We start from the raw sequence: 20,523 nt of genomic DNA, 5'->3' as shown, positions 1-20,523 counted from the left end.
GAAGAAATCTGCCAATATTTACAAGAAGATAACTACCAGAAAACACAATAATAGCTCTATAATGATCAATGAACCAATTGGTTCGAACGGAATGACCTTGCCTGGTGTCTCAGGGGTAGGCGGGGTGAGCGTGTCTACACCCGTACCAGTTCCCCCGCCCCACCCCCATCGGACCTGGCACTCCTTCTCTGCAGTCTGTCCCACACCCCTCCTGCCTCACCCTCGCCATTCCCAACACCCTCTGCTCCCTGATTTATAAACTCGCTCTCCGCTCCCCACTCATAAATACAGTGCAGTACAAACGTCTGAGGCACTCTATCGAATATGTGTACCTAAGACGTCTGCACAGAACTGTTGTGTCAGACCAATAAAGCTAATCTTCTGTTGGGGTTCATTTCTCTATTTGCTTTTCCTAGTCTCCCCCTGCCTCCCTCCATTTCCTCGTCCTCTCCCTCCCTCCCTTTCCTCATTCTCCCCCTCCTCTTTCCTAGTCTCCCCCACCTCCCTCTCTTTCCTCGTCCTCTCCCTCCCTCCCTTTCCTCGTCCTCTCCCTCCCTCCCTTTCCTCGTCCTCTCCCTCCCTCCTATTCCTCATCCTCCCCACCTCCCTCCCATTCCTCATCCTCCCCCTCCCTCCCATTCCTCATCCTCCCCCACCTCCCTCCCATTCCTCATCCTCCCCCTCCCTCCCATTCCTCATCCTCCCTGCCTCACTCCCTTTCCTCATCCGCCCCACCTGCCTCCCATTCCTCATCTTCCCCCTCCCTCCCATTCCTCATCCTCCCCCACCTCCCTCCCATTCCTCATCCTCCCCCTCCCTCCCATTCCTCATCCTCCCCTGCCTCCCTCCCTTTCCTCGTCCTCCCCACCTCCCTTTCCTCGTCCTCCCCTATCTCCCTTTCCTCATCCTCCTCCTCCCTCCCTTTCCTCATCCTCCCCTTGCCTCTCTTTCCTCGTCCTCCCCCTACCTCCCACCCTTTCCCAGTCCTCCCCTCCCTCCCATTCCTCATCCTCCCCTGCCTCACTCCCTTTCCTCATCCTCCCCGCCTCCCTCCCATTCCTCATCCTCCCCCTCCCTCCCTTTCCTCATCCTCCCCGCCTCCCTCCCATTCCTCATCCTCCCCCTCCCTCCCTTTCCTCATCCTCCCCTTGCCTCCCTTTCCTCATCCTCCCTTTCCTCATCCTCCCCTTGCCTCTCTTTCCTCATCCTCCCCCTGCCTCCCTCCCTTTCCTCATCCTCCCCTGCCTCCCTCCCTTTCCTCATCCTCCCCTTGCCTCTCTTTCCTCGTCCTCCCCCTGCCTCCCTCCGTTTCCCAGTCCTCCCCTTGCCTCCCTTTCCCAGTCCTCTTCCTACCTCCCTTTCCTTGTCCTCCCCTCCCTCTCTTTCCCAGTACTCCCCCGCCTCCCCCTCTTTCCTTGTCCTCTTTCTCTCCTGCTTACTGACAGTAACTTGACCTGCACTGGGACAGGGCAGCTAATAAATGATTCCTGAGTCGAGCTGTGGTACACGGGGTCTGCGAGAAGACCTGAGTCTTGTAGACAAGGATGCTGACAATCAGATTGTCTGTTTGAACACAAAGACGACCTCTGGTGCAGACCCAGCAGACTGAGACAGTCTCTTACACACAGGGACGATGTGATCAAGTTCTAGTCTGTATTGTCGTGTCACACTGAATGAAATCAAAGTCACTCAAGGGACAACAGCGTAGCTGCTCAAATTAGTTCCTACGAGGTCCACCGTGCGCTGAGGAGAAAACTCTTGTTATTTATAAGACATAGGAGCAGAAATAGGTCGCTCGGCCCATCGAGTCTGCTCCATCATTTAATCATGGCTGATCCTTTACCCCCACCCCCAACCCCGTTCTCCTGCCTTCTCTCATGCCCTGACTAATCGAGAACCTAAAATTACACACACAAATCGCTGGAGGAACTCAGCAGGCCCTACGAAAAAGAAGAAACAGTCGACGTTTCGGGCCTTCACCAGGCCTGATAAGAAAGAGGACGAAGTCAGGCTTTCCGGTCGTGAGGAAGAATCTTGGCTCAAAACGTCGACTGGTTACTCTTTTCCGTAGATGCTGTCTGGCCTGGTGAGTTCCTCCAGCATTTTTTGTGTGTTGTTCTGGATTTCCAGCATCTTCAGACTTTCTCGTGTTTATAATCAAGAATCTGTCCACATCTGCCTTAAATATACCCAAAAACTTGGCCTCCACAGCTGCCCTGTGGCAATGAATTCCACAGGTTCACCAGCCTCTGGCTAAAGAAATTCCTCCTCGTTTCAGTTCTAAATGGACGTCCCCCTATTCTGAGGCCCTCTGGTCCTAGACTCCCCTCTATCTTTATTTAGAGATACTTCACAGTAACTGAGCAATGAGGCCGTGCCTCATGTGACCAATTAACCCACTGACCCATACAACGTTTGGGAAACCAGAGCACCCGGAGGAAACCCATGTGGAGCAGGTACAAGCCCCTTACAGACAGCGGCCGACACTGGCACTGTAATAGCGTTCAGCTGACCGCTACGCTACCGCGCTGACGTTAAGCGGGTCAAGGGGTAAGCCGATGGGCTTGTGGATGACAGAAACTGGAGGGCTACGTGTAAGGGATCTTAGAGTAGATTCAAAGGCTGGTAGAAAAGGGATACAGTGTGGACCAGGCCCTCCAAGCCCAACGGTCACCAGTTTGACCATAGCTTAATCAATGGACCAACTAACCTACCAACCTTAGGTCTTTGGGCTGTGGGAGGAGACCGGAGCATCCGGAGGAAACCACAGCGTCACGGGGATGAAGGTTCAAACTTCTCGCAGGCAGCGACGGGAATTGAACCCCGGGTCTCTGGTACCGTAAACCGTTGTGCTAACCGCTACGCCACCATTCTGTGTGGCATGGTGGCGAGCTAAACCAGGGAGACAGGGTGACGAAGAAGACCTGCCTTCATCGTCAGGGCACTGAATACGCGAGTGGGGGCCATGATGTTGTAATTGTACAGGCTGAAGCTATTTGGAGTGTTGTGCGCAGTTTAGACCACCCAACTATAGGAAGAACGCTATTAGACTGGAAAAGGCGCAGAAAAGATTCACGAGGTTACTACCAGGACTGGAGAGCTCGAGTTGTAAGGGGAGGTTGGATAAGCTGGAGTTGTTTTCCTTGTAGTGTCAGTGGTTGATTGGCGACCATATTATCATCCTTATGTGCCAATGTCGTATGACATCATCATTATGTGCCATGTTGTATGACATCATCATTATGTGCCGTGTGGTATAACGTAGGCGATCACGGTCTTTCCACGACCATGATTGTTCCTGGCGAACCTTTCTACTGAAGTGGTTTGCCGTTGCCTTCTCCTGGGCAGTGTCTTCACAAGACGGGAGAACCCTGCCATTTGTCAAATCTCTCCAGAGACTGCCCAGCGTCCGTTGTCACACAGCCAGGACTTGTGAGATGCACCGGCTGCAGACTCAGGAGCAGCTTCTTCCCCATCGTGATCAGACCCCGAACCAACCACCTCCGTGCCAGAGTGCAGCCATGATCTCCAACCCAAAATTCCGCCTCTTCCGCTGTTACCACCTCAGTGGAAGTGCCGCCTCAGTTTTCCCCAGGGGTACTTTGCACCATTCCACTGGTCTTGCACTCGTCACTGTACTTACCGCTACATTGGCTGTTGGAGGCTTTAGGCCATGTGACATCAGGAAAGGTGCTACAGCAATGCACGTTGGTCTTTTTACCTCGGGTCCTCGTGACCTTTGACGGAAGCCACAGTGGCTGGGTCACTGGGGCCAGCTTGCAACCGGGTGTCCGGTAGACTTGTGTTTCTCTGTAAGTGCTGGCCAGACCGTCCACGTGCCGGGAGTCTTGGCTCTTACTGTACAGCTGCTGAATTGTTTGGAGAGGAGGCACACAACACGGCTGTCCTTTCCAAAACGGTTGTGATCTCAGAAACCAAACACACACACACACACACACACACACACACACACACACACACACACACACTCTCATACACACACACACACACACACACACACACACTCTCATACACATTCTCTCACACACTCACCTCCTCACACACACACCTCCTCACACCCATTCTCTCACACACACACATCAGCACATACACTCACACACATACACACTCAAACACACACACACACTCACACACACGACACTCATCACAAACACCTCCTCACACACACTCTCACACACACACACACACACACACACACACCTCCTCACAGATACTCTCACACACACACACACACATATACACACACACACTCTCACACACACACACCTCCTCACACACACACCTCCACACACACACACACTCTCACACACACACACACACACACACACACTCTCTCACACACACACACACACACACACACACTCTCTCACACATTCTCTCACACACTCTCACACACACTCATCTCCTCACACACACACCTCATCACACACATTCTCTCACACACACACACCAGCACATACACTCACACACATACACACTCAAACACACACACACACTCACACACATACCCTCACACACACACGACGCTCCTCACAAACACCTCCTCACAGATACTCTCACACACACACACACACACACACACACACACAGAGACACACACACACACACTCTCTCACACACACACACGAACATGTGTTTCTGACTTCTGGGTGATGAGGTGGATTGTGATATGCCTGGCTGAACAGTGAGTGTGTGTGAGAGAGTTTGTGTGAGTGTGTGTCTGCATGTGTGGTAGGTGCATGTATATATAAGCATGAATATCTGTGCTTATTTGTACATGTTTGTGTGGACGTGTGTACTTGTGTGAGAGTATATGTGCGTGTGTGTGTGCATGAGTGTGTGTGTATGAATCTGTGCGTGTGTGTGTGTGTATGAATCTGTGTGTGTGTGTGTGTGTATGAATCTGTGTGTGTGTGTGTGTGTGTATGAATCTGTGTGTGTGGTGGTTAATGGAAAGACACTGGGTGATCACAGAAGATGGGGGACTGTGAGGGGTCGACCTCACACCTTGGGGGAAGGTAATTGTGGCGGACATGACTGTGAGGGAAGGGTGTTAGAAGATGACAGTGTAGACAATGCTCTGTAAGTGACTGCAACATAACGGTTGTCTCCAGTAGTCACGTGTTCCTGGCCTGATCTGTCCAAACTCAGTAAAAATATTTTGTGCAAAGATTTACCACCTCCTCTCTTTCCCCCTCCCCTCCCCAATCCTTTGCTTCTCTTCAGGTAAGGCCATGGACCCGTTCTGCTCTGTTCTGTACGAGAGCGGATTCTTAGTTTCCATGGCAACAGAAACTCGAGGGAAACGATAATGTTTTGTGAAATGTTGCAGCTTCTTCTGGGGAGATCAGAGGAAAAGATAATCTGTTGCTCCATCTTGTCTCCCCAGCTTTGCTCAGTCCTCTGTCTTGCTGAATGCCACAGAGTCACAAACACAAGAGGCTCTGCAGATGCTGGAAATCCAGAGCAACACACACAGAATGCTGGAGGGACCCAGCAGGTCAGGCGGCACCTGTGGAGGAGAGAAAACAGTCGATATTTCGGTCCGAGACCCTTCAACAGGATCTCTTTATTCCACCCCGAAGATGCTGCCTGACCTGCTGAGTTCTTTCAACATCTTGTGAAAGTTATTCCATCTAAAAGCCTTTGCTTTTGATTAGATTAGATTAGATTCAACTTTATTGTCATTGTGCCGAGTACAGATACAAAGCCAATGAAATGCATTTAGCATCTGACCAGAAATGCAAAGAATAGTGTTATTTACAAAATAACTGCGAATAAAAAAGTGCTACAGCACACAAATATAAAAGTACTGAGACAGTACAATATGGATACAATACTGCTTAGCGCTGTGATGTGAGGTTCAGCAGGGTCACAGCCTCACGGAAGAAGCTCTTCCTGTGCCTGCTGGTGCGGGAGCGGAGGCTCCTGTAGCACCTACCGGATGGGAGGAGAGTAAAAAGTCCATGGTTAGGGTGAGATGTATCCTTGATCATGCTTTTCACCCTGCCCAGGCAGCGTTTATGGTAAATGTTCTCAACTGTGGCCAATTGGGTGCCGATAATCCACTGGGCAGTTTTCACCACACGCTGGAGTGCTTTGCGGTCCGATACGGGACAATAGCCATACCACACCGAGATGCAGTTAGTGAGTATGCTCTCAATAGTACAGCGGTAAAAGTCCGTCGGTATCCTGGGACAGAGGTGAGCTTTCTTGATGCTCCGCAGGAAATAAAGGCACTGTTGTGCCTTTTTGATCAGGATGGAGGAGTTCAGGGACCAGGTGAGATCCTCGGAAATGTGGATACCAAGGAATTTGAAGCTTGATACATGCTCCACTACAGCTCCGTTGATGTAGATGGGGATGTGAGTGTGGCTCCTAGCATGCCTGAAGTCTACAATGTTCTCCTTGGTCTTCTGGGTGTTAAGGGCCAGGTTGTTGTCGGCACACCACGCAGCCAGGTGCTGGACCTCATCCCTGTAGGCCGTCTCGTCATCCCCTCTGATCAGGCCAACCACCGTGGTGTCATCTGCGAACTTGATTATGGAGTTAGAACCACGTACAGAAACGCAGTCATAGGTGAAAAGGGAGTACAAAAGAGGGCTCAGCACACAGCCTTGAGGCACGCCGATGTTCAGGGTGAGAGTGGAGGAGGAGAGGTTGTCTAACTTAACTGAGTGGGGTCTGTTAGTCAGAAAGTCCAAGGTCCAATTGCAGAGGGATGAGCTGATACCAAGCTTGAATCACACTTCTTGTCTCTCCTTCTCCTCATGCAACTTCCGAGATCTCTGTGCTCCACCAATCCTATCCACGGACACCCCTGACTTTAATCGCTCCACCATTGGCAGCTATGCCTTGGAAAATAAGAGCAGGAGTAGGCCACTCAGCCCCTCAACTCTTCCCTGCTGTTCAATGTGATCAATCCTGTGCAAAGGTCCTAGTCACATATTTATCGCGAGGGTGCATAAGGCTTTTGTGCAGTTCTGTCAGTGTCAACATGGAGCGGAGAGCGAGTTTGTGAATCTGGTGGGAGCAACGGATGTTGGCAATGGCGAGGGTGGAGCGCCATGGGAGGGGTGTGGGACAGGTGGCAGAGAAGGAGTGCCAGGGGCGGGTGAGACACACCCAGCCCTGAGACACCAGGCAGGGTCACTGGGTTCCAAACAATTGGTTTATTGATCATTACAGAATGTCTCTCCGGTGCTTCCCTCCCCTCTCCCTTCCCCTTTTCCCAACCATGATTCCCCTCTCCCTGCCTCCTCCCCACTCTCAGTCTGCAATAGAGACCCAGATCAGAATCAGGTTTATCATCACTCACATCTGTCATGAAATTTGTTCTTTTATTTGCGGCAGCAGTAAGGTGCAATACATAAAATTACTGCGATACTGTGCAAAAGTCTTAGACACCTAAGCTGTCTATATGTACCTAAGACTTTCCTCAGTACTGGATCTCAGATCCCAACTTCTGTCTCGAGCCCTCAATCCACCCATTCTTTCACAAATGTATCGCCCTCCGCTTCACACACCTGTGAGGGTCCAGAGCCACTGTGGGCATAGTATTCCAGAGAGGTGCCTCCCTCGGTAGGGGTGGGCAGTCAGCAGCGGGCTGGGAGAGCTGTGCCCAGAGGCAATGGAGGCACAGGTGAAGGAGGCCTCCTTTCTACATCTCACTGTGCCGACAATTGCTTGGCCTGAGTATTACAACATAAGACGCAGGAGCAGAATTAGTCCATTCAGCCCATCGAGTCTGCTCCGCCATTCCATCATGGCTGATCCCGTATCCCACTCAACCCCATACACCTGCCTTCTCACCATATCCTTTGATGCCCTGACCGATCAGGAAACGATCAGCTTCTGCCTTAAATATACGTATGGACTTGACCACCACAGTCTGTGGCAGAGCATTCCACAGATCACTACTCTCTGGTTAAAAAAAAGTTCCTCCTTCTAAAAGGCCACTTCTCAATTTGAGGCTGTGCCCTCTAGTTCTGGACACCCCCACCACAGGAAACATCCTCTCTACATCCACCCTATCTAGTCCTTTCAACATTCAGTAGGCTTCAATGAGATCCTCATGCATTCTTCTAAACTCCAGTGAGTACAGGCTCAAAGCTGCCAAACGCTTCTCGTATGTTAACCCCTTCATTCCCGAATCATCCTCGTTAACCTCCTTTGGACTCTCTACAAAGATAACACATCTTTTCTGAGATATGGGGTCCAAAGTGTTGACAATATTCCAAGTGTGACCTGATTAGTGTCTTATAAAGGCTCAGCATTATCACCTTGTTTTTATGTTCTATTCCCCTTCAAATAAATGCCTTCTCTACCACAGACTCAACCTGTAAAGTAACCTTCTGGGAGTCTTCAACAAGGACTCCCAAGTCCCTCTGCACCTCTGATGTTTGAACCTTCTCCCCATTTAGATACTAGTCTGCACTATTGTTCCTTTTACCAAAATGTATTATCATATATTTCCCAACACTGTATTTCATCTGCCACTTTTTTTCCCATTCTCCCAATTTGTCTAAAGTCCTGCTGCAATCGCATTGCTTCCTCAGAACTACCTACTCCTCCACCTTTCTTTGTATTGTCCAGAAACTTTACCACAAAGCCATCAATTCCATTATCCAAATCATTAACAAATAATGTGAAAAGCAGCGGTCCCAATACTGACCCCTGAGGAACACCACTAGGCAGACATCCAGAAAAGGCCCCTTTTATTCCCACTCGCTGCCTCCTGCCTGTCAGCCATTCTGCTATCCGTGCCAGTATCCTTCCTGTAACGCCATGGGATTTTATCTTGTTAAGCAGCCTCACGTGTTGCACCTTATCAAATGCATTCTGCAAATCCAAGTAAATGACATCAACTGCCTCTCCTGTACAGGGAGAGGTTGGACTGCATTCTCTGCAGTGTAGGACGATCTGATAGAGGAATGCAAAATTATCAAGCATCAGCTTTATTCACTAATGCATTTACATGTATTAGGAATTTGCCGTAGTGTGTTGCTACGACTGGTAATAAAAAGCATTCAACAATTGTGAAATGTTTGTATATAAAAATAAGGTTTACCATGGGTGCTGCCATCTTGAGGGCCGCCTTTTGAGGGTGTCCTCAATAGAGGGGAGTGTTGTCTCTGTGATGGATCTGGATGAGCTTACAACTCTCTACAGCCTCTCTCAATCCTGCACCTTGGAGCCTAGAGACGAGTAGACACTGGTGCAGAAAGTCAGATGGACCGACAGGTCTGTACAGGAATGGGAAGTCAAATTGAGATGATGTGGCCGCCGGGAGATCCTGGCTGTGTCTAACTTAAAAGGTCATCTCCGTTATTTTTGATGTGTGAGCGTTAAACCTCTCCAAACCAAAGTACATCCATGAGCTGATGAGTGAAACCTGGCGTAGTGGAGGGTGTAGCGGAATGGAGTTCCATTCTTTTGTTCTCCAGCAGCGGGTTGATGGATGGCCAACAAGTTTCACACCGGTTGGTGGGACCCGGTGTCAATTAGGGGACCGCTTCGTCGAGCACCTCCACCCCAGCGGAACTTCCCGGTGGCCAAGCGTCTTAATTCCCATTCCCATCCCCATTTCAACATGTCGGTCCTCTTGTGTCAAGATGAGATCACCTTCAGGGTGAAGGAGCAACACCTTAGATTCTGTCTGGGTAGCCTCCAACCTGATGGCAGGAATATCGATTCTCATACTGGATAAAAAAAAATCCCCCACTCTTCCTTCTTCTGTTCCTCGTTCTGGTCTCTTACCTCTACTTACCGGTCTATCACCTCCTCCTTCCCTTTCTCCTCTGGTCCACTCTCCTCTCCTATCAGATTCTTTCTCCTCCAACCCTTGACCTCCATTTACTGCCACCTATCACCTTCTAGCTGGCTTGCTTCTCCCCCCACCCCTCCTTTTTAATCTGGCATTTCCTCCCTTCGCCCCCAGTCCTGGAGAAGGGTCTGGGCCCGAAAAGTCGGCTGTTTATTCATTTCCCTAGATGCTGCCTGATCTGCTGAGTTCCTCCGGCGTCTTGCTACAGACTCTGTGTTTAGAGGGGGTGTTATAGACAGAATCAAATGAAAACGAAAGGGAGGGAAATAAAACAAAATAGAATGAAGGCTGGAGTTGTGAGTCTGGGCGCCTCAGTAGCTTCGCAGTTAGTGTGACACTATTACAGCTCAGTGTTCCAGAGTTTGGAGCTCAATTCCGGTGCCGGTCCATACGGAGTCTTTGTACGTCCTCCCTGTGGAATGTGTGGGTTTTCCTCAGGTGCTCTGGTTTCCCCCCACAGTCCAAAGACATACTGGGTTGGTTAATTGTCATAGTCATAGTCATAGTCATACTTTATTGATCCCGGGGGAAATTGGTTTTCATTACAGTTGCACCATAAATAATAAATAGTAATAAAACCATAAGTAGTTAAATAGTAATATGAAAATTATGCCAGGAAATTATGAAATAAGTCCAGGACCAGCCTATTGGCTCAGGGTGTCTGACCTTCCAAGGGAGGAGTTGTAAAGTTTGGCGGCCACAGGCAGGAATGACTTCCTATGACGCTCTGTGTTGCATCTCGGTGGAATGAGTCTCTGGCTGAATGTACTCCTGTGCCCAACCAGTACATTATGTAGTGGATGGGAGACATTGTCCAAGATGGCATGCAACTTGGACAGCATCCTCTTTTCAGACATCACCGTGAGAGAGTCCAGTTCCATCCCCACAACATCACTGGCCCTACGAATGAGTTTGTTGATTCTGTTGGTGTCTGCTATCCTCAGCCTGCTGCCCCAGCACACAACAGCAAACATGATAGCACTGGCCACCACAGACTCGTAGAACATCCTCAGCATCATCCGGCAGATGTTAAAGAACCTCATTCTCCTCAGGAAATAGAGACGGCTCTGACCCTTCTTGTAGACAGCCTCAGTGTTCTTTGACCAGTCTAGTTTATTGTCAATTCGTATCCCCAGGTATTTGTAATCCTCCACCATGTCCACACTGACCCCCTGGATGGAAACAGGGGTCACTGATACCTTAGCTCTCCTCAGGTCTACCACCAGCTCCTTAGTCATTGTAAATTGCCCCATGATTAGTCTGCGGTCAATCGGGTTTGTCAGGGGTTGTTAGGGCGGGGTGGGTGGTTCGAAGCGCCAGAGTGAATTGTAAAATAAATCATCATCATCATTATGTGCCGAGTGGTATGACATCATCATTATGTACCATGCTGTATGACATGGGCAATCATGGTCTATCCATGACCATGATTGTTCTTGGCAAATTTTTCTACAGAAGTGGTTTGCCATTGTCTTCTGGGTAGTGTCTTTACAAGGCTCAATATCAATACTCTTCAGAGATTGACTGTCCGGTGTCAGTGGTCACATAACCAGGACTTGTGATCTGCACTGGCTGCTCGTACGACCATCCACCACCTGCCCCCATGGCTTCATGTGACCCTGATCGGGAGCTAAGCAGGTGCTACACCTTGCCCAAGGGTGACCGGCAGGCTAGCGGAGGGAGGGAGTGACTTACACCTCCCTTGGTAGAGGCATATCTCCACCCAGCCACCCACGATCAACCAACCAACCAGTCAATCAATCAATAAAGAAACAAATACATAAATTCCTGCAGATGCTAGAAATCTGAAATCAAACTGGAGCATGCTCAGCAGGTCAGAGAGCTTCACTGGCCTGATCCACTGAACTCGATAGATCACAGGCACATCCCGCCCCACCGTCAATAATATCCACAGGAGGTCCTGCCTCGAGGGGGCAGCATCCATCACCAACATCCAGGCCAAGCCATCTTCTCAGCTACCATCAAGCAGATGCATAGAAGCCTGGGGCCCCATGCCAGCAGGTTCAAATACAGCACGTGAGGGCACGCGTTATCATGAGAGGCTGGATAAACTTTTTCTCTTTTCTCTGTTGCACCACAGACTGAGGGGAGATCTGATGGAGGTTTACAAGAGTATGGGAGGCATAGGTCGAGCAGAAGGAGTATCGTTTACCCAGAGTAGAAATATCTGAAGCCAGAGGGCATGCATTGAAGGTGAGGGGGGGTAGGTTCAAGGGGAATGTGACCGGTAAATGCTTTACTCAGAGAGTGGTAGATGCCTGGTGTGGTGGAAGAGGCAAATACATCAGAGGCTTTTAAGAGATGTTTGGATAGCAACATGGATGTGAGGAAGATGGAGGGATATGGACATTGTGTAGGTAGGAGGGATTACAGTGCCTTTATTTCCTGCGGAACATCAAGAAAGCTCACCTCTGTCCCAGGATACCGACGGACTTTTACCGCTGTACCATTGAGAGCATATTCACCAACTGCATCTCAGTGTGGTATGACAATTGTCCGTATCGGACCACAAAGCACTCCAGCGTGTGGTGAAAACTGCCCAGTGGATTATCGGCACTCAATTGCCCACCATTGAGAACGTCTACCATAAACGCTGCCTGGGCAGGGTGAAAAGCATTATCAGGGATGCATCTCACCCTAACCATGGACTTTTAATTCTCCTCCCATCCGGTAGGCGCTACAGGAGCCTCCGCTCCCACACCAGCAGGCACAGGAAGAGCTTCTTCCCTGAGGCTGTGACCCTGCTGAACCTCACATCACAGTGCTAAGCAGTATTGCACCCATATTGTACTGTCTCAGTACTTTTATATTTGTGTGCTGTAGCATTTACTTCTTATTCACAGTTATTTTGTAAATAACACCATTCTTTGCATTTCTGGTTAGATGCTAACCGCATTTCATTGGCTTTGTATCTGTACTCAGCACAATGTCAATAAAGTTGAATCTAATCTAATCTAATCTAAAAAATTAGTTTTTGTGTGTTTTTGATTGACTTTTTTAGCTGGTTCAGCACAACATTGTGGGCTGAATGGCCTGTTCCTGTTGTTGTACTCTTCTATGTTCGATGTAAAAGTTACTTCCCTTCAACCATTCGGTTCTTGAACTAACCTGCACTTCCCTGGTATCTGCACAACTGCATGGTATCCAGGACATTGTTGTGGGATTCGTTGCCGGAGGTAGTTGTGGAAGCCAGGTGGTTGGGTGTATTTAAGGCAGAGGTTGGTAGGTTTTTGATTGACACGGCATCAAAGGTTATGGGGAGAAGGCCCGGAACTGGGGTTGAGGAGGAGAATCAACCGTGATTGAATGGCGGAGCAGACTCGATGGGCCAGACGGCCTAATTCTCTTCCTACGTCTGATGGTCTTAAGGTCTTACGGACATCTTCAAGGAGCAGTACCTCAAGAAGGCAGCGTCCACTATTTAGGATCCCCATCACCCAGGGCATGTCCTGTACCATCAGGGAGAAGGTACAGGAGCCTGAACACTCGGCAGTTCAAAACCAGCTTCTTCCCCTCTGTCACCCGATTTCTGAATGGACAATGAACCCATGAACGCTGCCTCACTTTTTAAATATTTTTTGCACTGTTTAAATTTAACTAGTTTATGCTTACTGTAATTTATTCATTTATTTTTTTCTATTATCATGCATTGCATTGTACTGCTGCCACAAAGTTAACGAATTTCACGACCTATGCTGGTGATATTAAACCTGATTCGGATTCTGACCACCACCTCCGAGGCAGCAGCACTGTGACCACTTTGATCACGTTGCACCGCAGTGGATTTTGCATTTTGTTCTAACTGTGTTTATTTGATATAATTTTGCATAATTTATGGTTTTCCTCTGATGCCATCGTGAGTGAGTTTCTCATTGCTTTTGTGCATAATTAGATTATGAGAACACTCAGTCCTCTTTTATTGTCATTTAGAAATGCATACATGCATTAAGAAATGATACAACGTTTCTCCAGAGTGATATCACAGAAAACAGGACAAACAAAAGACTAACACTGACAGAACCACATAATTATAACATATAGTTACAGCAGTGCAAAGCAATAGCATAATTTGATGAAGAACAAACCAGGGGCACGGTAAAAATAGTCTCAAAGTCCCCGAGTCGATCGACTCCCGAGTCCCCGATAGCAGGCAGCAAAAGGGAGAAACTCCCTGCCATAAACCTCCAGGCACCGTCAACTTGCCGATGCCTTGGAAGCAGCCGACCACAGCCGACACTGAGTCCGTCCGTCTGAAAACGCCAAGCTTCCAACCAGCCTCTCCGATACAGCCTCCCGAGCGCCTTCGACCTCACCCCGGCCACTGAAACACGTAAAGCCAAGGATTTCAGGGCCTTCTGCTCCGGAGATCCGGTGTGAGACTATAGATTTCAAGGTTCTAAGTAAATTTTTTTTATCGAAGTACATATATGTCATCATATACAGCCCTGAGATTCATTTTCTTGCGGGCATACTCAATAAATCCATAATAGAATAATAACCATAATAGGATCAGCGAAAGACTGCACCAACCTGGGCGATCAACCAGACAGCAGAAGACAACGAACTGTGCCAATACAAAAAGAAAGCAGTCATAGTAAAAAATAAATAAATATTGAGAACGTGAGATGAAGAGTCCTTGAAATTGAGGCATCAACGGTTACGGGGAAAAGGCTGGGAACTGGGGTTGGGGAGGAGACAAAAAAAGGATCAGCCATGATTGGATGGCGGAGCAGACTCGATGGGCCAGATGACCTAATTCTGCTCCTATGTCTTATGGTCCTACAGAGTCTGTTGGTTGTGGGAACATTTCAATGATGGGTCAACCGATGTTATCCCCTCTGGTTCAGGAGCCTGGTGGTTGAGGGGTAGTAACTGTTCCTGAACCTGGTGGTGTGCGTCTTGTACCTTCTTCCTGAAGCCAGCAACGAGTAGAGAGCATGTGTTGGATCGTGGGGGTCCGTGAGGACGGGTGCTGCTTGCTTGTGGCAGTGCTTCTTGTTGATGTGCTCACTGGTGCGAAGAGCTTTGCCTGTGATGTTCTGGGCTGTATCCAGGGCATTGTTGGCTTTTCCAGGGCATTGGTGTTTCCATCCCAGGCTGTCACAAGACAAAGGAGCAGAAGTAGGCTATTCGGCCCATCGAGTCTGTGATGGAACCAGTCAGGGTACACACCACTGTGCATCCATAGAGTGAACAGTTTGGACAGATAACATCTCCTGGTGTGAATCAAAACTTTCACCTCTACTGACATATCTAGCTCCTCCACCGGCTCCGCACTTTACTGACAATCCAGTTCTCGCCAGCCTTGTTTTCCAGGGGCATTCCCGGTTTAATTAGTAATTCTGGGAGCGGAGAGACCATTTCCCTATGGAGATGCCTAGAGTTGGTGCTCCCCCGAGTGGCAGCACTTGGTAATTCCCAGGCTCCATAATAATCCTGCAGAATTCTTCCCCGTTCCCACTAGCTGCTCTGTGAATTGGAGATCTTTCCAACCCGGAAAGGCTCTCCAGGAGTTTCACACTGGAAATAATGGTGTCAGAGAAGAGAATTCTTTCTGAACCTAAACATTCAGGATTATTGTAAATGGGTAGTTGATGGTTGCAATGGACTGGATGGGCCAAATGGCCTTTCTTTACTGTACTCCATGAGTCAAAATCACTGTAAGATACAAGATAAATAGTGCAAAAGACCTCATCATTTATCTTTTACACTGTTTGATCATTTTGTATCTTTTAACAATTTGAAAGTCTTGCACTGTACTGCAAGTCGGCCGGTGGGGTAGTGGCATCAGTGAGTGGCCCAGGTTCGAGTCCGGCCGGCTCCCTTGCATGCTTTCCATCCTTGTTGGGTTGAGTGCCGAGCTAGCAGCTCGTAAAAGAAAAAAACAGACAGACGAAATGCTAAAGAAACGGTAAGGTTACCACCGGATGCGCCACGAGGCGCGGAGAGGAACGACAGCAACTCTACTGCCGCCACAAAACCACACGGTTAGCGTCAGATGTCCGCGGTCATAAACCTGATTCTGATTCTGAACTAGGTTCTGAGAGGGATTCAAAACCTGTGCAGGCAAAAGTTCAAAGTAAATTTTATTGTCAGAGTACATATACGTCACCACATACAACCCTGAGATTCATTTCCCTGCGGGCATACTCAGCAAATCTATAGAATAGTAACTGTAAACAGGACCAATGAAAGATCAACCAGAGTGCAGAAGACAGCAAACTATGCAAATGCAAGTAGAAATAAATAGCAATAGATAACGAGAGCATGAAATAACAAGAGAAAGAATCCTTAAAGTGAGACCATCAGTTGTGGGAACACCAGAAATGGAATGAGTGCAGTTCTCACCTTTGGTTCAAGAGCCTGATGGTTGAGGGATAGTAACTGTTCCTGAACCTGGTGGTGCGAGTCCTGAGGCTCCTGTGCCATCTTCCTGATGGCAGAGAGCATGTCCTGAGCAATAAGGACCTCTGATGATGGAGAAAAGAGCATGAGCTGGGTGCTGACAATGGCAGATGGGATGAGTTAGATTGCCACCTTGGTCAGCACAGACATGGTGGGCCAAATTTGCTGGGGGAAACTTGGTGAGTCGAGTGGTAGGGGGTGGGAAGGAACTGTGAACGTTTTGGGTCCAAACCTTACATCAGGTCTGAAAGTGGAGCTGGTATAGAGGGGGGAAGAGGTGTGGCAGGGGTTGGTAGGTGACTGGTGGACCAAGGAGAGGTGAGGGATGATGGGCAGAATTTGCCTCGCTGTGGAGGGTGAGGGGTGGACTTGGGTGACAGAGGCAGGGAGGGGAGAAGAGATATAGACAGACACAAAATCATCCTTCACCTCCTCGGTCACACACTGTCCTCTGCCTCACCCTTCCCTTCTCCTCTCCACGCCGGCCACCTCCCCTCTGCACCCTCGGACCTGATGCAGGGTAACAACCTGAAAGGTCGTCGGTTCCTCTCCCCTGACGGATACTGCTCGACCTACTGATGCCCCCCAGTAGATTGTTTGTTACTCCAGATTCCAGCATCTGCAGTCTCCATCACACTCGTTTGTAATATTCTGTCAACATCTGGATAAGTGACCAAACATCTGGTCAGGAGAATGTAGGGGGATTGGGTCTCCGAAATGATTTAAGCACCGTGAGCACAGTGTGGGGGATGTCTATATGTGTCTCTAAGTGTAATTACTTTGAATACATTACAGCAAAATGGAAATTTTGTTCTTTTTCATTCTAATTATATTCTTATCTGTAGAAATTGTGCATAATTAGATGTTTAATTTTTGGTTTCCTTCTGAATGCTACAGAAATGATGCAATATGCATGCATTGCAACTGCAAGTAAGTTTTTCACTGCAGTTGTGCATACAGCTACTTATGCGCATAACATTAAACTTGACTTTGACCAGAATGAAAGTGGGGAAGTGTAGGACAAAGGGAATGTCTGCGATAGGACGGGTTGAGACAGCGTGACGGCAGTAGGGGTGGTTATTTGCCAATATGGCCAAGCCCGTGTCCCGTGCGGGTGCAATCTCCGGGGGGGACGTGTCTAACGGCGGGTCCGCTTGTCTCTGTGCTTCCCTCCTGCAGGCGAAGCTGATCGTCCCCAACAGCACGGCCGGGCTGATCATCGGCAAGGGCGGCGCAACCGTGAAGGCCGTGATGGAGCAGTCGGGCGCCTGGGTACAGCTGTCGCAGAAGCCAGAGGGCATCAACCTGCAGGAGAGGGTGGTGACGGTGAGCGGCGAGGCGGAGCAGAACCGCAAGGCGGTGGAGCTGATGGTGCAGAAGATCCAGGAGGACCCGCAGAGCGGCAGCTGCCTCAACATCAGCTATGCCAACATCTCGGGCCCGGTGGCCAACTCCAACCCCACCGGCTCGCCCTACGCCAACTCGGCCGAGGTCCTGCCGGCCGCGGCCTCGGCGGCGGGGCTACTGGGCCACGCCAACCTGGCTGGCGTGGCCGGCTTCACCGCCGGGCTGTCGGGCTTCACCGGCAACGACCTGCTGGCCATCAGCTCGGCCCTCAACACCTTGGCCAGCTACGGCTACAATACCAACTCCCTGGGGCTGGGCCTCAACCCGGCCACGGCCACCGGCGTGCTGGCGGCCGTGGCGGCCAGCGCCAACCCCGCCGCCGCTGCCGCCGCCAACCTGCTGGCCTCGTATGCCAACGAAGCCTCAGCCGGCACCAACGCCCCGGCGGGCTCAGTGGGCTCCTTCTCGCTGGGCTCGCTGGCTGCCGCCTCGGCCGCCAGCAACGGGTACTTCAGCGCCGCCTCACCGCTGGCCGCCGGCTCCATCCTGGCGGCGGAGAAGCTGAGCGAGGGCTCCAAGGACGTGGTGGAGATCGCCGTGCCCGAGAACCTGGTGGGCGCCATTTTGGGCAAGGGCGGCAAGACGCTGGTAGAGTACCAGGAGTTGACTGGCGCCCGCATCCAGATCTCCAAAAAGGGCGAGTTTATCCCGGGCACGAGGAACCGCAAGGTCACCATCACCGGATCAGCGGCCGCCACACAAGCCGCTCAGTATTTAATCAGCCAAAGGATCACCTACGAGCAAGGAGTGCGTGCTGCCAACCTCCAGAAAGTTGGGTAACCAGGAGCAGGAGCTGAAAGACAGGTGTCCGCTTTTTTAAACAGAAACTGAACGGAGCTTATATAGTACTTGATCTAATTAAAACGTCTTGTATTAATATATTATATGAAGCGTCAGAGATCTGTGTATATGTAAATAATGTTTACTGCGTTTCCATTGGAGACCATGTCTTCAGTTGATTTGGGTTTCCTCCTCTCCCGCCCTCCCCGTTCCTCCCTGGCCGTTGCCTCTACACTCACCTATTTCCCCGTCCTCTTCCCCCACCCCTTCTCACCCACCCTTCCCCTCTCCCCCCACCGTCCCCACCTCCCTGGCTCTCTGCTCCAGCCCGACCCCCCACCAGCCCTACACTCTCCGCCCTCTCACTAGCCACCAGCCTCCTCCACTCCCTCCTAATGCTGGCCTCCTCCCTCTTATTCCAAACCCCCCCTCCTCCCCGGCCGCTGCCTATGTCTCCTGCCCCCACCCTCCCTCATCTTCTTTCCTCTTCCACTTCCCTAATTCTCCCTCTCGCACTGTCCTTCTCCTAGCCTTTGTTCTTCCAACTCTCCTTTCCCCTCCCACTCCCTTATCTCCCCTTCCTCTTTCCTCACTCTCCCTCCTTTTCCCTTCCCTTCTTTATCCTCCCCTCTTACCTCACCCTCCCTGTTCTTCCCTCCTCCCACTCCCTTTTCCCTTCCTTATCCCCTCATTCTCCCTCCCATTGCTCTAACCTCACTCATGCCCTAGTCCTCTCCTCCTCTCTACCACCCCCCCACCTTTCCTCTCCCTTTTCCCTCCCCTCCCTCTCCTTCCCCCTTCTCCTCCCTTCCTCTCCGTTAGCCCTTTCCTTCCATTCTCCCGTCTCCGATGATTCCCTGCCCTGAATCTCCTGTTCAATGTGCCATCGTCTCTTCGCTCTTCACTGCTTCCTCCCCCACCCCCCCACCTCCTCCTCTTTCTCTCCCTCCCTCATGGAGCTGCGTGTTCATCACGTTTCCAGACTTGAATAAGCGCCGTCCTCGTTCGCACACAGTGCAGAGGGTTGGGAGCTAACATATCAACACCACCCCCTTCCATCCAAACCTCATCCCAACCCCCTCTACAATTCCCATTCCCTCCTCGAGGGGTGATACCTCCACCCACTTGCGGCTTGCCACGTGACGCTCCTCTCCAATGCCCCCCTCGCAAACTTGCCTGCGACCGGCTGCTTGATCCTCCCTTCCCATCGGCCCAGCGAACAGATTCATCTGCCTTCACCCACTCGAGATGTTCGAACGCCAGCTGATTTTGCCACTAATCAATCTACGTGTTTTATCAAAACGTATATGTATAAAAAAAATGGATGTATAAACTCGAGAGTTTGCATTCCCAGAGGTTTCCAGCTTGATCTCTAAGCCTAGAGACTCCGAGGTGTTGTTGGAGGGTTTGCAGCTCTACCTCTGTCCCCAGCTAATGTGAACACAGGAGTGATTGTCCAAGCTTAAAGTTCAGTGCCATCACCCCAGACTCTCTCTCTCTCTCTCTCTCTCTCTCTCTCTCTCTCTCTCTCTCTCTCCCCCCCTCCCCCCACCTCTCTCCCTCTCTCTGGGCCTCCCCTTCCTGCCTTCCTGAATGACCATTGCAGATCTCCCCCAAATTCCAGAACATCTCTCGTTACTCCCATGCCGACCATTGGTACAGACTTGCTTGCAGCTAGGAAACTGCAGCTCTCCAGGAGAGCAAGAAGAGGCAACACACACACACACACACACACACACACACACACACACACACACACACACACACACACACACACGCACGGACACACAAAATGCTGGAGGAACTCAGCAGGCCGGGCAGCATCTGTGGAAAAGAGTGAACAGTCGACGTTGCAGGCCAGGACCCTTCAGAAGGATCTCAGCCCGAAACGTCAATTGTACTCTTTTTTTTCTCCCCCATAGATGCTGCCCGGCCTGCTGAGTTCCTCCAGCATTCTGTGTGTGTTGCTTGGATTTCCAGCACCCGCAGATTTTCTCGTTTGCAAGAAGAAGCAGCTACCTTTAACACACCGAGAGCATGTTAGATACCGTTCTGCCTCTTCC

At 50.2% G+C, this 20,523-nt stretch overlaps 1 protein-coding gene across 1 annotated transcript in view; it reads left to right on the top strand.

Annotated features, from left to right (window-relative positions):
* The window catches only part of LOC140204431 (RNA-binding protein Nova-1-like), a 282,659-nt gene extending 262,405 nt beyond the window's left edge, over window positions 1–20,254 (top strand). The window contains exon 4 of the mRNA XM_072271152.1: window positions 17,453–20,254. Coding sequence (XP_072127253.1) covers window positions 17,453–18,460 — 1,008 coding nt within the window. The 3' untranslated portion in view covers window positions 18,461–20,254. The remainder of the gene's footprint in view (window positions 1–17,452) is intronic.
* Window positions 20,255–20,523: the final 269 nt, after the last annotated feature.

The sequence above is a fragment of the Mobula birostris genome, chromosome 10 (assembly GCF_030028105.1).
Source record: "Mobula birostris isolate sMobBir1 chromosome 10, sMobBir1.hap1, whole genome shotgun sequence".
NCBI classification, from domain to species: domain Eukaryota; kingdom Metazoa; phylum Chordata; class Chondrichthyes; order Myliobatiformes; family Myliobatidae; genus Mobula; species Mobula birostris.
The sequence above is the reverse complement of the archived record's forward strand: the minus strand, read 5'-3'. Positions and strand labels throughout refer to the sequence as shown.